The sequence below is a fragment of the Drosophila busckii genome, chromosome 3R, assembly GCF_011750605.1.
Source record: "Drosophila busckii strain San Diego stock center, stock number 13000-0081.31 chromosome 3R, ASM1175060v1, whole genome shotgun sequence".
NCBI lineage: Eukaryota > Metazoa > Arthropoda > Insecta > Diptera > Drosophilidae > Drosophila > Drosophila busckii.
In genome coordinates, this window is record NC_046607.1 from 19,108,071 (window position 1) to 19,125,803 (window position 17,733).

Sequence of the window (17,733 nt, forward strand, 5' to 3'; positions counted from 1 at the left end):
AGCGCGTTGCCAACTGATTTGTTGCGCATTGATTGAAGGGTAAATTACAGGTTGCCACATGCGATTCGCTGCGATGCGATTCGATTCGCTTGGCTTTTCTCTTTACTACGCTTTTAGCCAGAAGATATACAGCTTAACTGTAGCTTACAATTTATTTGCATTTAACAGAAATATTTGCAAACAAACAGCAACAATTGCGTCATTCTAGGCTTAACTGTGTCATGTGTCTCTTTGGCTATAACTGCATATTTAATTTGCTTTCAATGCGTTTTTAGCTGTCGCATGTAATTAAAGTCACATAAGCATTATTTATTCATTTCTTTCGGCTTCATACGCTTCGGCATGTCAAGTACTTCGAAAATAGACACAACTGTTCAGTTATATATAGCATATGTTAATGTTTGCATGTGGGCGTTGCGTCTGCTGTGACGCATGCCAAACGAGTTGGTAACAAATGTTGTTAATTAAACTGGAATTTTTGGCTTAAATCTAAAGTAATTTCCCCAAGTTCAACTTCTTAGACAGCTTTCATACCTTTTTAATAGCCCAATTTGCATATTGAGAGTTAAAAGCTTTGATCGCGCTAAATCTTCATCAGCTTTTTTCGATTAATTTTGAACTGAATTAACTGTCGGATATGATGAAATGCGGCAATGTAAAAAGTTTAACAAACTTGCAAATACGATGACCTCATTTGAAGACAACGCGCTGACTTAATTTGAGCCACAATTACTAGCGTGTTAGCCAAGTTCTAACTTATACAACAGCAAAAGAGCCAACACAACATTAATTGAGTTGTTTTTGTTGCTATTTTTTTGGGCAGCACACATGGCGCAATTTGTTTTTTACTTTTAAATAATTGTTGCAATCAAATATAATTACGATTGCATTAAAATTGTCTATTTTTGTTTCCTTTTTGCATAGCAATTATATAAAAAAACGACAACAAACAAATACAAAAAAAACAGTTCACAAAATTTGCTGCAAGCTGCAACCGAAAAAGCAAAAAAAAACTGACACAGAGCAATAATAATAGCAAATCTTTATGTCTGTGTAGCGCTTGATGCGGTAACTTGGCTCAATTTCGTTTGCTGCACATTATTATTAATGTAAGTATTGCAAACAATATTCGAATCGACAAAGCAAATAGCAAAAGATAAAACTGACAAGCTGCATACTCTATAAATTTTAAAAGAGTCTTGTTCTTTATGCTAATAGCGCCAGCTTATAATGTTGCTTTAGCTAGAAGAAGCTGCAGCCATGTGGGCCAAGTCAACACGTCTAAACAGTTGCCAATTCCCGCTGTACTTCGCTTCAGTACGTTGCAGTTTGTAATTTTGGCCTGGCTGGCTGAAGCCCCCAACATCAATGAATGCTGCTGCTGCTGCTGCGGCGGCGTCTTGGTTAACTGTAATGTCGTCAGCGTTTGGCTGTTGTGTTGACTGCTTGACGAAGCCATTATGAAATTGGCTTGGCCAAAAAGCAGAAGTAAAAACAAAATACAAACAGCTGCAGCGAAGTTTGTTTTAGATTGTGGGTTAGACTTTTCACCTGCCATGCAAATAGCAGTTTAGCTACTCCCACTAACAACAACAACAACTAACGTTGGCTGCTGCTGCTGCACTCTTGGCCTTTTGTCTGCTGTTTGTCTGGCTGGCAGGCAGATCGTCCAGCTGTTGCCACCAGTGTTGATTGTTTGCACTTTGATTTTGTTGTTTTCAATTTTTGGTGTGCGCGCAATTATTGTGAAATTAAGTTGTTGTTGTATTCATTGTTATTGTTTTTTTTGTGATTAACTTTCTATTGCCATTGTTTGTGCTTTTGGCAGTCGATTTAAGTGCAAAACAAAGATAAGATGTACTAATTATAACTAGAAATTTTTTATTTTTCTTTCTTGCGTCGTCTGACATACTAAGATATTTCCACATATGTGTGGCTAAGAAAAATCTGTAACAAATGCACAGTAGAACAAACTTTCACCTGGAAAAAAAAGTAGCAGCAAAGAGAGCTAAACAATAAGAGCAGTAAGCGCAGCTCAGTTGCTGCTTTATGTCATTGGAAATTCACACTCTTAATTGCAAAGCTGCGCCTGAGCTTAAGATACAGATACGTGCAGCTGATACGAAAGAGCAGCAAAGTCAATTATACGCTGATTAACTCTTCAAAACGTAATAGAATTATTTTAGTTAACTACAATTGAGGCAATGAAAGAGAAAATGCAGCTGGTTGGCACTATTGAGCGCATTAGTGGCTCATAAACATCAATGATAGTCTCACAAGCTATAATCATAACAAAGTCTATATTTATTTTATAGCTGCTGTAAGCTCAACTTCCTCAATTGGCTTTGGATTGGCTGTTCTAACGTTTTGGGTTACGCGGTTACCGCTTGCAATTGTCATAAATCGCAACTGGAGCTGCAATTCTATGGCAATCACAATAACAAACGCAGTTAATAACTATGCAACACCCACTTGTGGTGCGGTTCATATAAAAAACATAACCAGCGGGAAAACCTCAGCCCGAGTAGCGTAAATTGTGTTGAGGCTTTTGCTGCTTCGCTGGCTTTCTCCGCTGCTGCTACAGTTCTAGCTAATGACGTCTGGCTGTCTGTCTGTCTGTCTGTCAGTTTATTGTGGGCGTCGTCTGTTTGAATTGACCGACAAATTAGGCTGCTAGACTCTGTAGCAAGCAGCACTCAGTCGTCTTTTAGTTATAGAACAGCAATTTATACACTGTAGACGCTCTCGGCTTTGTTATTATTTTATAATGAGCTACATTATTTTCCCACACACACACACACTCGTAGCTGCTGTGCGCTGGTCATAGCAACATTTAATTTTCACTTATGACAATTAAAATGACATTTGTCTGGCAGGCGTGGGAGGCAGCCCAAGCTGTTATTAAATTGCACTATATAAGTTAGAAGTATTGTTTATAACATTTGAAGTTGCTCCAATTTGCTGCTCACTGCGCTTGAGCTGATTTGCATTGATTTGAGTTGAGCTTAGCCAACAACAAGCTACAATATTTGTTGACTTGGCTGGTTGCTGCTTCTTCAGCTGCTGCTGCTGCTGCTGTCGCTTACGTGTTTTGCCACAGCACGCTTCCGACTTTCTCTCCACACACACACACACACACACTGAAACTTACATATATGAGTTGCATTTGCCTGGCGCTATAACAAATTCAGTCTGCTTTTTGGCTTGACTAATGATCCATTCGTGAGCATGTTGTATGTTTGTTGGTAATTTGAAATTTTCGCAGCTCATGGCTCTGCGAGTTTGATGCAACCAACTCGCTGTTGTTGCTAAACTAAATTCCGCTCGTACATGATATTTGTTTTAATAGTTGCATATGTTTTAAACGACCTTCGTAGCTTTAGGTTTTAGAGCTATTGTTACTAAGCTTGGCAAGCCTTAAAGAAATTCTAGTGTTATCGATACTATCGTTCTAGCAATCCATACTTGGCTTAGCAAATACTTAAGCGATACTTGGCTTAGCCAGTCTTAAAGAAATTCTAGAGTTATCGATACTATCGTTATAGCAAACGATGATTTATATCCAAGCAATGGCTGTTGGCGCTGTCGATACTATCGATATAACAAACACTTATTCAGCAAAACTTAAAGAACTTTTATTTTGCCTATAAAGAAATGCTGAGTTATCGATACTATCGATATAAGAACGGCTGATTTATACATCCTTTGCAGTTGTTGCCCAATGGCTATTAAAGTTATCGTTACTATCGATAAAACAAACGCTGCTTTAACAGCACTTAAAGAACTTTTAGTTTGTCTATATGCAATAATAACTTTATATTAATTCTATTTATACACGAGCAATAACTATTACATTTATCGATACTATCGATATAACGAAACGCTTATTTAGCAGCATTTAAAGAACTTTTAGTTTGTCTATATGCCATAATAACTTTATTTCTTGCTTTCTTTCTTTCTTTTACAGGTAAGACTTCTAAGTTAAGCTGCTTAATTGTTGCAACGTAAGATTGCAAGATCCGAAAAACTTGTTAGCGATGAGAACAAGCTCTCATGTATGTATTGTATATAAGCATTGGCTAACTCAACCGCGATCTGACCATGGAAGCGTAGTAGTCACGTAGTCAGCTTCTTTTAGCTTTAGCTTCGACTGTGTGTGTGTGTTGTGGTATAATGTTTCAAGCGAATTGTAGTAAAATATGCGCAATTATAATAAATTATATTCGCGTGGATTAACAAGCTAATGACGCTGACGCCGCTCACTTTGCGCCAGAGAAGAGGAGAACGCGTGTTTTTAATTGTTAAATTGCTAAAAAGAAAATACGTAGCAGCCGCCGCATCGCAACGCGTCGTCGTCGTCGTCTGAGAGTTGAAAGCGACGCTTTTTGCCAAATTTGTGTCATGCCCTAAATAAGACATATACGCAGCTAAGCTGGCTCTGAGGCTCCGAGCTGAGACTTGCACTTCCCCGACGGATGTGGTTGCAATTCAACTTGCCACAGCGGAAAACAAAAAATACCACGCCGGGAATTGTATTTGGCCAAAATGCAGAGAAAAACTATTACCAAGCAGCAGCAGCAGCAGCAGCAGCAGTTGCTGTTGTTGTCTTTGCTATATTTAGCCAAGTTATTGGCGCTTGCCGCGCTCATGTAAACAAGTCTGAGCGACGACCTAAATTTACCGTAAACTTCATGAGAAAACTCTGTCAATTGCTAAAAGCTGCGGGGGCTGTTGTTGTTACTGTTGTTGTTGTTGTCGTCTCGGCGTTGTCTGTCTAGAGTTTCAGGTGCCTGCCTAGTTGGCCCCGCTGTGCAGCTGTCGATGCGCAGCAGATGCAACAAGTTGCCAAGACGACGCCAAGGTCATCGTTGTTAACAGCAACAGCAGCAGCCACAGCAGCAGCAGCATCCACTGCTATTGCCTTTTTTAACTGTTTTTTTTGTAGCATGCTAAGCTTGTTATGTTTTTTCTTTTTATTTCAGTTGGACAAGTTTAGCAAGTTTTGAAGTTTCTGCTGCTCACACTGCTTGGGCTTCTGCGTTTTCAACAATCTGTTCTTAGCGCTCGTATTTCATTTGTTGACTTGTTTGCGCATATGGCGCCTGGGAAGACCAAAAAAAAAAAAGAAAGAAATGATGAGCTATAGCTATATAAAGCAATTATGCAAGTAACAGCAGCAATGTCAATGAACTCGCAGCTAAACTTTTGACAGGAGGCGCATAAAGGGACAAGCCCAGCACAGCTAAAGCGACAATAAACACGCAAACTAGCGAGCGGCTTGTCAGCGGGTCGTATACTTAATATGTTAGACTAGTTAAAAGGCGCTTGACGCATTTATCGATTGGCATGATGTCCTCATTTAGACAGACACATGTGTGTAACCAAGTTAACGCTGCTGGGTGCTGCTGCTGCTGCTGCCGCTGCTGCCGCTGCTGCTGCTCTTGGGGCTATGCAAACAAGTCTTTTTATGGTGACAGTGCATCACATGGCCATGTTTGGTTATCTTTATTTGTATATGTAGTTGCAGCAAAGCTGTTTTCTTACTCCATGTTGCCGCAGTTGTTGGTTATCAATAGTTGCCGATAGTTTGAACAGGTTTTTGTTATTAACATTGCCTGCTAACTGCCTTGCCCACAACAAATTAGCAAACCGCATTTTTTGCAAAGCTGCTGCCTGCACTGAAGTTTAAATATTTTTTAGCAAGAATTTGTAATTCAATAGATGTACTTTGGCTTTCTAAAACAGTTTCGTGACAAATTAAGCGTCAAGAATTCAGTTTGTGAGTCTTCGCCGCTGGGCTGACTCAAGACTAGAATTAAAGCAGATGCGCTGCGAACCTTGAGCATTGTCGCATTGTTTGATTTCCATTTTTGGTGTGCTACTAAATTGGCTTAATTTGTGCCCAAGCAACAACAACAATAGCAACAAGCACTGATCATTCAGCTGCAAACTTGCAAAGAGTTTCGCTTTGTAGCTCTACAAATTGGCTTAGCTTTCAATGCTAACAACCAAAGGCACAGCGACAAGCCACAGTAAGGGGCACAGATGGAAATCTACAACGTAATCAAGTGCGCCGCCACTCCCCGCACGCTCTCTACCCTTTTGTGAGTTTGTTAGCCAAAAGCAATTTAATAAAGCCATGAACCTTGAGCCAAGTACGAAGTACATGGAAAAACTAAGCATAAACAACCTTTTTTTTTGGATGGCCATTATTTGACTTGACTTGGCCTGGCCTTTTGCTTGTTGTTAGTACAGCGCGTCAAAAGAAATAAAACAAAACAGTTGACAATATTTAAAACATTTTTTAGATTAAAGCAACAGCCTTGGCTACAATTTGATTAAAGTCTAAGCCATATCGATTACAGCTAAGCTTGGCTACATTTGCACTGATTCAGCAATCGATTGAATGAGACGTGGCAAAAGCCTATCAGGCATATATATATTCTCAGTATTTGTTTATGATTAAAGCAGTTATCAAACGACACGTTGGCTGTCAGCTGCAAAAAATAGCACAATATATAGTATATAGTATATATATGTATGATAATTTGTTATCTAGCGCTAGATATTTTGTAGATAAAAATGGCAAAAGAATTTCTAGGCCTCATTTGCTTTGTTCAATAACATTTTAAGTTAAATTTTTTGATATAAGCATAGCCAAGTTCACACTTTTCACACTCTTGGCCTTGAATTAGCAACAAGACAATTATTTATGCGTGTAAGTCAAACAAAATATAATATTGAACAGCTGCTATTGTTTGTCATGTGATAAAAACAAAACAACGCGTGTGCACTCAACACTCTTTCACTAAAGAGAAGAGAGAACTGTTAAGCTAATGAGAAAGCACTAAAGCGAGTGTAGCCTAATTAGCTAAACCCCAAACTAAGCGCAATAGTAGAAGAAAAAGCTTTTACATTGCTTTGGCCTTCAAACGAAACGAACTGCAATTATAACATGGATAGGGGGAGCAGCTAACTTAAGCTGCTTTTATTGTTAAGGCGTTAACGTTTCTATTTACAATTACGCCATGGCTAATACAATCGAAGTTTAAGTGCAAACGAGGGTTCGACTTTCCTGCAGCTGTAAATGTTGCAATTTAGGTATCAATTTCTAACAATTTTACCATGACCTTTTTGAGAGTGGGCAACTATCGTTTACACCATTAGCCAAGGGAAAAGCAAACACAAATTGGTGCTAAATTATGCCGGAACTGCTGGCCAGCCATATACGATTTTTAAATCGTTGCCGATTGCCGATTTCGTTCGCTAAGCAAACAGCCGCTGCTTACGTCAGCTGCTCTCGATTGTGTAACGCAGATATGAACGTGTTGCCAAAATAAAACTTAGCTCTGATCAAACTTTAAATCTAAAGTTGAACGCACTGCAGCAAATGGCAGCTTACAATTAAATTTAAAAGACAAGTCTGTCATATTTAATGATTTTAATACAATGTACACATTTATTTTAGCTGCTTGTAATTGAAAAGCCAAAGCGAAAGTGTTGCTTGTTAATTTTTCCACTACGCATTTGACTGCCGGCCGCCGCCGCAGTCGTGTGTCAATCACTTTGACTTTAACTATGACCACAGCCGTAGTCGTAGTCGGGCTCGGACTTTGGTATTGTTACTCGCACTTTCGAAAAGCATTTAACATGTCTTAATTTTCAGGCGGCACCAAATAAGCAGCTGGCCAGTCACTCACTCACTACAGCGCGTTTAATTGACAGTTCATAAATATACAATGCGAGTGCTCACTGTACTTAATGCAAAAATCTGTATCAGCTGTTGCTGGGGTCAAGCTGTTGGCTCTGCTGGCGCCGCCCTTCAGCTGCTCGGTACAGCTTATAGCACAAATGTTGCCCCACGTTGCTGCAGCTGCTGCTGCTCGGTCGTGCGTTTATAATGTAACCACAGCAGTATTTTTTATAAGCAAGACATGTAATTTTTTTCTTATACAATGCATGCTTTTTTTATGCATGACTATATGACTATAGAAAGCCTTAAAAAATATGTATAAAAATTATTCTAAAATTGCTAAAATTTGCCAAGACATTTGTTTAAAGTTTTGAGCTTTGGTTATAGCATTAATTTATATCTTAATTGTCTGTTGTCTGGCTTATAAATTAAGCATATGGATGGCTACATAAAAAGCTAAAATTGTCAATTATATGTTTGCTGGCTCGTCAGTTTGCTTTGTTGTGGTTAGCACACAACTCATTGCCGCCTCTTGCAATGCAATGTGTGGTTAAGTGAGGAGCGGGCTAAGACTGTGGATTTTGGCCCTGAAGCGTAACAGCGCCTGCAATTGCAATAAATATTTCTTTATATTGTTGGCCCTTCCGCTGAGCAAAAGCAAAACTCAAAGCGTTCGATGCCGCAGCGATAATAAATTTTGTTGCATACTCATGTGGCAAGCAGCATTATAATAAATTTTGCCTGTACCTTTGGCTACTGTTGGCTTGACCACGTGCAAAGTGCATTCAACTTGATCAGCAGCTGATTGGCCATGGCCAACACACAGCCAGCAGCGAGCTGCGTCAACTTGTCGCGCTCTCTTTATCTTTTGTCTCTGCAACTATTTCCGCCTTCACAGCCTGTGCCTAAAGTTCCATTAATTAACTCAGGCCTCGCAGCTCATAATTAGTTGCAACATTTCATGGCACACAAACAATTGAATTGAATTTTTAACAATCTATTGTCTGGCTTGCCTTCTATTTTATATTATTTTTGGCAATGTGTCACACGTGATGTCGCGTGGGCTGCTCAAAATGCCATTTGATTAACATATATATTTTTATATTGGCAACGCATAATTTTGAATACGTGTCATATTCCATGTCTAGAGCTTGCAACTTTCTAAATTGAGAATTATGGCACTATAAAGTGACATCAGCGTCAAGCGTCGACTGCAGCCAGCAGCGGTCAACAGGCATTTTCACTTTCATTAAAGGAAAAGCATAAAATATTGTGGCAAAAGTTCACTGCTCTGGCTCTGGCGCTGCCTGTGTGGTTATTATTATTGTTATTGTTGTTGTTGTTGCTTATTAGCGCGTTAGTTGCATTTTTTTTCTTTCAGTTAGTTACTTTATTGTTTGTTTGTTTGTTTGTTGTTGCATTTGGCATGCAAATTACGCGCAAAACCAAACACAGAAGTCAATGTACATTGAGAGCTTTGCATAAATTGTAATTTCTCTTTATTAAAAATTGCTAAATTGCAGCTAAGACTTTTGGCTTTTTATATGAACAATCGTATAAATTTTTTCGCATATTTTATGCGTTTGCCAACTTTCCTGCCATTGTTAGCTGTACTGATTTGCAGCTTGCAACTTATTGTGGCAGCAACAGCAGCAGACGTGCCACAGAATTGGCACGCCATCGTCTCTATAAATAGAAGTAGGTTAGCTATTACATAAATAGCATTGACTTGACTACGCTACAAATGTCAGACAACTAATCAACAGTCGGACGGACGGACAGACAGACAGACAGTTGTTAATCATTAATAGCATGTGGCAGCTCCAGTAGCGGATGCGCCAGCAACCACACAATAGTTCATAATAAAAAATAGTCAGAAAATAGAAACAAATTACCAACAAAATTGATTGAATATTGTCTAGTTAAAAATAGTAACAATAAATACAAAATTAAGTAAGTGCAGATGGCTGCAAACGACTGTGTGAGACGCTGTAAATAAAGCTTAGCGTCAGTGTTGCTAGATTTTGAGAGGCAACATAAGTTAGATTGAGGAAAAAACTAAGCTAGAATAAGCTAGATTCAAAATTTAAGTCAAAACTCAAAAAGGTCAGTTGAAATATGAAGTCGAAATTCACGAAATTACGAAATTACCATTGTTCCAATTTCAAATATGCTAGAACTAGCCTGAAATATGCCAAACTGGTATCACTGCTTAGCGTAGACAAGTCAACAAAGCGCCATCTAGCGGCAAAGCAACATATTAACGCTCAGACTAAACTTCTGATTGAACTCTCTGATTTGTTACAGATTTTTAAATCAAATCCAAAGCTAGCCAAAAATTTGCTTACAGTTTGTTTTAATAAAAATTTCTATTAAATTTCGCTTTTAATTTAAAAAAAATTTTATGGTTGTAACTTTTAATTTCCATAAGTAAATTTATCAAATAATAAAATCTAACCAAATTCTGCGTCGCCTACAAATTAATTTCATTTTTTAGGTAACTGCTGTGCCAAACATATTTAAAAGACCGCTTTACTTTTATGCTACAGCGTCTCTCTGCTCGCCAGTTTGTTGCTCAATTAATCTAGCAAACTTCTTTGCCAAGTCTATGATTTATTAATGTTTAATTTAAAAATGTTTGCTACCGCAATCACGACACAAAAATCATGCAAAAGACCAAAAACTACAAGAAAAAAAAAGCAAACACAACTAACTACAAGCAGCCATTAGTACTGAGATTTGAGTTTAGCATTAGCTTAAAGCTGAGTCATGCCGAAAGGTCAACGAATCGAACGTAGAGCACGTAATATCAGATTATTGGAAAAAATATTAAACTTCAACTAGCTGCGAGTTCTATGCTTGTGGTTTTTGTTTTTTCATTGCCGCCTTTCAAGTTGCTTATTTTTTAATAATTACGTATTTAAGCTTTGTTCTTGTGGCTTCCCTTTCGAAAAATGTTAATCAAAAATGAATAAATGGCGTTGAGTTAAGCACGCCTCCCCCCCATTGAGCAGGGGGAGGCGTTGCTCCATTGTTTAAACCAACATTTGTATGCAGCCTCAGTCGCAATCGCAGTTTAGAGTTATTAAAGTTGTTATTAGTTAGATTGCTATTAAATTGTGCTACTCTGACTGCATTTTATGTGACTTTCCAGTCCAAGGCCTTGACTATACAATGGCTAAGGCGTTGCCCGTCGTCTACAGCTCTGAGCTCTCAGCTCTCATAACAGCTGTCGACTGAACGCAGCTGAGCTGAGCTTATCAAGCAATTCGCTGTCAAGGCGTTTTCACTTTGCTACGTTGAGTTATTAACACCTCGCTTTCACACATGTCAGCTTTTGTCAGCGCACACGAACAGACATACCTTTCATTATTTGCGTATCCTTAAGCATTTGCTTTAACCTACTGGCATTTAATTTGGCAGCTTTGCTGCTTTTTATTCATGTTTATCCTTTTAGTACTTGTTAGCCATAAATTTCAAGTTTTTTTGGCAGCGCTGCTGACGCCAAAAGTTGTTTGGTCGATGCTTTTGAGTTGCTTTTGACTTTGAGTGACATTTTCCGTTGCGAAAAGTGAAAAGTTGTTATTAATACGTTGCAGCTATAGCTATAATTTTTTTAAGTGTAGCATATGCAAAGTATATTTAGTTATATTTTAGTATTTTAATTAACGGAAACAATTACAAGTTTCTTAAGTTCAAGTCTAGCGTTGATGACAAAACGTTTCCCATAATTAAATTATATTGTTGTCATTATTTGTTGTCAGCTATATTCCATATATGCTTAGCCTCAAATGTCAGTGCTAAAAGTTTTTTAGAGCTTTGTTCAATTTTTCAATTGTTTGTATATAAAATGAATGAAATGTGGGCAGCATTAAATTTTTAATAAGACAAACAACTGTTAAATAATTTCTTTATATTTATGTCAATTACACTTTAGCTATATATAACTTAACTATGCAAAACTGTTGCTCTAAATTTGGCATTTGTTTAATTAGTGAATTGTTTTATATACTTTCACATTTATGATTTGCATAAAATAAATTGTTTGTCTTAGAAGTTTTGGTGGCGTGTTTGCCACCGCCATGTGGGTCGTCATCATCGTCATCATGGCAGCTTCATTGATCTTGTTTGTAGCACCAGCGCTGAACTCTTAACCTTGTTCTACAAGTTGCTTTCACCCAAGCTCCAGACTGCTGCACTGCCTGTTTAACTAATTGTAAACAGCGAAATTGAAATTTGTATGCATTAGTTGCGAAATTAGCAACGAAACAGTTCGAACTTGAATTGGGTAGCAACGATTTAACGTTAACTGGTTTGCATTTTACTTTTTGGCTCAAGTGCTGTGTTCTCTTTAATCTGCAGCTTTAATCATTTATTTTGAGTTTCTCGCATAAAACTCATTGGCAATGCACAGACAATGGAAATCTGTGGCTTAATAGCCAAAAAAACATAAAAAACGTCATGGCTCATAATTCAAAGCATTGTCGCTGGGGGGTGGGGGGTGCCAGCTGTCTGCCATTTCACACCATCAACGATTATCAGCGCTTTTGATTTTTTGGCCCATTCGCCGGTCAGTCAATTGGCCTGATATGCCAATCGCCTCAGGTCGCGTCTCTCTCTCTCTCTTTAAGCCACAAATTTTCTTTAGCTGTCGCTCTTTGCTGTTGCCCGTTGGCTGTGACTTGTAAAGTTTTCTAAGCTCATTATTTGCTCAACAAAATAACACAAAAAAAAAAATATTTTAACGTTTGTTTTTTATATTTTTGTGTTGTGCTCTCGAGACTGATAAAGTGAAAGTTTTTTTTTGTTTTCGTAGTTGCTTAAGGTTTTGTCTTTGCAGCGACGGCGGTGGCGGCGGCAATAAACGTAACAACTAAACAAAGCCGTCAGCTATATATATAGAAACAGCTGTACTTGTATTGTTTATATAGCTGCTGCACAAAAATTTATTGTTTTTAAGTGGCCCTGAATTAAATTTAATGTAAGCTGGCAATATTTGCGAATTAACTAATTTAAATGGCAATTAATTTGCATATAAAATTGATGAATTGAATCGCAGCTAATTGTGAATTGATTAGTGCAGTTTATTTTGCAATGCACTTAAGTTTATTGTTAATAAAAGTTAAGAGCAGTTTATGATTAATACAACTAAAAGAGGCGCTGCGCCAATTTCGTGAGCTTCAAAAATTGCGCTATAATTTTCCAATTGTTGTTGTCATAGCACAAGTATAGTACTGAAAGTGAAAACAAACTGCAACGTACCGGATGTAGAAAAAAAAGCAAAGCAAACTAACTGCGATTACATGTTAAACAAATAGATAGATCGCTACGCTGGGCAAGGCTTAAAGCGGAGCTCGCTGGCTCTGGCTTTGGTTGAATGCATTGGCAGATTGTTGGCGCAATTATTTTGTCATTTGCAACAAAAGCGCGCGTATATATATAATGAGCAGCTTGATTAGTTTAGGGCTTGGAAAATTCTATTTTTAAGCTGTTATGTTATATTAAAAGCAGTTAAAACTTGCGCTGCTTTATTTTTATGTTAAAAAACCATTTGTTGACGGCCTAACTGGCGGCCATTTTCACAACTTGGCAGTCAGCGCTGTGCAGTGCCGGAAAATCGATTAGAAATCGCTGGAAAAATGGACAAGCCCCTTTGGCTAAAAGCGCAAGACAGACAGACAGACAGACAGCCCGACAACAAATGCTGGCAGCACTATAAAGTGACAATAGTGCTTGCGCCCAAGGGTTAACTTTAGCTTTACTATATATTATATATTGGTTTGACTGATGCATCTGTGCGCTGTAGTAAATTAATGCTTGGCAATTTATAAACGAAACGTTTAACGAAACGCAAGCGAAAGTCAAATTAACTAAACGCAACGAAACGAGATTAAAGTGCCCGAAAAAAAAAACGACTGTAATTAAAAGCATAAAACAGTTAATTAATGAAATGCAAAGCGAACAGCCCAGCAGCTCGCCAGCCAAACTTGTTAATAACTTGTGGCCGCTGTTGTTGTTAAACTATATTTCTTTTTTTTGTTATTATTTTTGTTGTCTTGCAATGTAATTTTGACTGCTGCATAATTTATGTGCTTAATTAATTTGTTGGCTTGTGTGGCTTTTATTACATAATTTAGTAACGCGGCGACTTGGGCCATTACTTTAGTGGACAATATAAAAATTGTGGCTAGCCAAGTGAAGCGTAAACTACGCGCACTGATTTATGACTAATTGCAGCTGCTGCAGATTTTTGCTGAACATGCAACATACTAAGATTGCTGAGTCAGCTAACGAACGGTATTAACTTTTTAAATAAAGAAATGAATCATAGCCCCAGCTATATAAAGTTTATCAGCGGCAATACTTAGAACGAAAGTTGAGCAGCTGAAGATAAACTTTATGACTTAACCAACGTAAGCAAAAAGGGTTACATATACTTAAATATAATGACAAAATTGTGAGGATATGTCATAGTCCGCTGCATTTGATTGATGTCTTCCGTTGAGGCTGTAATTTACTCACAGCTTTTGAGCTAAACTAAATAAAAGATATTATTATAAACTCAACAATAGTTGCAGAGATAATTACAAAAGTTATCACAGCAGCTGAACAATTTATGTTGCATGTGTTTTGTGTTTTTGTTGTTTTTCCTTTTCAGCGCGCGCTTTTGTTGAAAAGTGTCGAAAAATTGTTAATTTCATTACAACACTTGCCTGAGTCGCTTGAGTGCGATGCATATTTCAACATCAGTTTGTTGTTGCAACACTTATTTTTGTATTTGTTGTGTATGTTTATCAAAATTAAAAACCCTAAACAATTTGAACAAAGATAATGCACACTTGAGTCTAATGGCGTGACCAAGCCGCAGATGCTTAGATTGCAATCAGCATTGACAGCAGCATAACTTGGGGGACTGGCAATTGTTTTTTAATGTATCCTAGCCAAAACGAACAGTTGCCACGCCCATCAGCTGCGACTGCGACTATTGCATCAGCATTGGCTGGCCGGCCAAGCCCCAAACGCCAACATGCCAACTGCATTCAAATTGAAATTGGAATTGAAAATAAAAAAATACACATGGCCAACAATATGCAATGACTCTTCACAATTGACTACAAGTCATAGGCAATTGGCAATTAATAAGCAGCAGCAAACACTTAAAACTTGGATTAAAAACAAAAACGACTCGTTATGAGTAATTAAAGCGCTTAAAAAGCTTTGAATGAGCCACAACTACATTCTAAACTTAAACAAACATTTAATATTTGATTGGCTAGCATAAAAGTGTGTAAATTAGCCCAAAGTGCAGTGTTTGGGGGCATTACATTACGTATACGCTATGTATGGCACTTAAAATGCCTTAATATGCAACTAAAGTTACATTTAACATTTGATTGCTGTGTAAATTAGCCCAAAGTGCAGTATTTGGGGCATAAAATAGTGCATAGTAGTAAGCTATATTACGTATACGCAGTGTATCAAACTTATGCTTTTAACTATACATTTAACATTTGATTGCGAGGCATAAAAGTGTGGAACTTAAACAGAGTGCAGTGTTTACTGCATGGAAATTTTGTATAGTGCATAGTTTAGTTAGCTGTATTAAGTATACGCAATGTATCGCATTTTAAACCAGCTAAAGATACATTTAACATTTGATTAGTGCAGTGTAAATGTAAATTTTGCATAGTGCATAGTTTAGTTAGCTATATTACGTATACGCCAAGACAGCGCAGCAAAAATCGATCAAACTATATATTGCATTAGTATTTAGCGTACGTGTCGCTGGTGTCAGGCACTCGAAACATGCCAAAGTGTGTAGCGAGTGAAAATTAGAAAACAAAATAAAACAATTACAATGCCAAAAGCAAAGTTTAGCAGCAACGACTCACACTATTGATTTTTAAAGCCCTACGTATTTGCATTATTTATTAACTATATTAATATTAGACTACTGCCCACTTGTGTAGCAACTGGCTATGCGTTGGCTGTCTGTGGCAGCTGCACTTAAATCTAACTAAACTTACTGACTCATGTGGCAAGCGCTGCGGCACAGCTTGGTGGGCAGCTTAATTGAGCGGCAGTGTGTGTTGCAATGATAATAATGATGTTGCTGTTGCTTGATCAACCCAATTGGGTTGAAGATTCAACATTGCGTGGCTGCCACGCAAAAAAAAACAAACAGGCGACAGTTGCGCCCACGACAAAGATGATGAGACGCCTCTTATGTGGATACATAGACTTTGTAGTAGCTAATTGTTTAATAATTATACAAAAAAATATATAAATAATAGCGTCAATTTGAATGTGTGTCTCGACATTGAGTTGACACCAGCTCGTTTCAATTGTTTGGTGTTGCTTCCCAGGGCTGTTGCCACGCTTCACTGACAGACAGTCGTATATCCAGTTCATATATAAATCTTAAATTAAGTACATTGTACATTATGCAATAACCTGGAAATTATAGCCGCTTGTATAATCTGGGCCAACATATGAGTCAATGTAATTATTTTTTGTTAATTAACTGGCCAACTTTGCAGTCAGCCAGCCCAATCTTTCAGTCAATCAATCAATCAAGCAGCCTAGCATGCTATTAGCTACTAAATAGTATATTTCGTATTGCAACTATTACTTACAATTTAGCGTACATATGTTTGATCAATAGTCGCGGCTCGTGTGCATTGCATGTGAAAGTGCGCGCGCCTAGAAAGAAAGAAAGAGAAACATTCTCGTTTTAGTGAAAGCCGCGCCAGTTGACATTTGCAAAAATAAATTGTAGAAGTAGCAGAAAAAAACTTTTACTTTGCGGCCTATTCTAAACAACTTGCAGTCTCTCAGCCAAGACAACATGTTTGTCAGGCCTTGCAACGATTTGTTTGTTGTTGCTGTTGCAATTGCTTTTTGTGCTCTTTGCTCTTTAGTTTATTGTGCGCTGCAGTTTAAAATTGTTACAGTTTTCTCCACGGGTCAGCGGCCCGTTTATGCTTCAACTGACTGACGCTGGCGCATTCATCAATCATAATTTGTATGTCATTCAAAACTAATCGCGCTAAGCTGCTGCAGCAATTTATTTTTACAATAATGAACACACAAAATACGAACAATTCAATATCGTACAATTTGTTATTGTTTTATGTCCCAGGTGTGCGGATTAGTTTGTAATCCCGATGCGACTTTAGCGCATTTTATTGATTAATGTATCGTATGTTTTGATAGAGTTGCCCAAGTCCGCAGCTGTAAGAGTTCAATCAATCAGTTTATATATATTCTTCAATTGTCAATTGTTTGACATTTTATTGTTTGTACACATTTTTTACTACAGACGCACATAACTGGGGCATTTTATAAATTTGTGAGAGTTGCATTTTTAATTAGAATATGGTATGAATATTTAAACTATAACTGACATTTGAATTTAAATCTATAACTAAACTAATTTTTTTTTTTAACTCTACAGAATGAGGGCTTTGATTTACTTGCAACGCATGGCAACTGCAAAACCGACGGCAGCTGCCTCAGCAACCATCGCCAGAGCAACTCAAGCGCCCAGTCGCGTGTCACAGAGCTGGCCAGCGGTGCCATGGAGTGCCTGCCAATGAGCGCTGCAGTGCATCATACGCATTTGATGGCAACGAGTGGCGCAGTTGGTGCTGCCACGCCGGCGGCAACGGTTGTGGTTGGTGCCACATATCCGCATCATTTGCATCATCATCATCATTTGAGCCACCATGCGGGCTATAGCAATAGCTACGGCAGTCATGCGCCACATCCCATACACAGCGAGCAGACCAAGTCGCTGCAGGAGCTGCAGCATGAGGTGGGCGCACTGCTGGAGTTTCGAGATCTGGTCATTGAAACGTTTCCCGATCTCAAGCATAAAATGGCCTCCATATCAGCAACACCATCGACACCCAACTCCGTGGGCGGCCATTCGGTGGGCAGTCATTCGGTTGGAGCGGGCGGCAGCTCCTCTTTAGCAGCCAGGTAAGCATTCGAGCAAATTGTTTAAGTCATTGATTTATTTATTGTTCATTGTGCAG

The 17,733-nt window shown here is 38.2% G+C and overlaps 1 protein-coding gene across 3 annotated transcripts in view; it reads left to right on the plus strand.

Annotated features, from left to right (window-relative positions):
- LOC108603026 (probable GPI-anchored adhesin-like protein PGA55) overlaps positions 1-17,733 on the plus strand; it is a 31,582-nt gene that overhangs the window by 7,881 nt on the left and 5,968 nt on the right. For all 3 annotated transcript variants that reach the window (XR_001915281.1, XM_017991436.1, XM_017991437.1), the window contains exon 2: positions 17,151-17,677. Coding sequence is in view for 2 of the 3 variants with exons in the window: in XM_017991436.1 (XP_017846925.1) it covers positions 17,151-17,677 (527 nt within the window). In the remaining variant the exon portion in view is untranslated. The remainder of the gene's footprint in view (positions 1-17,150; positions 17,678-17,733) is intronic.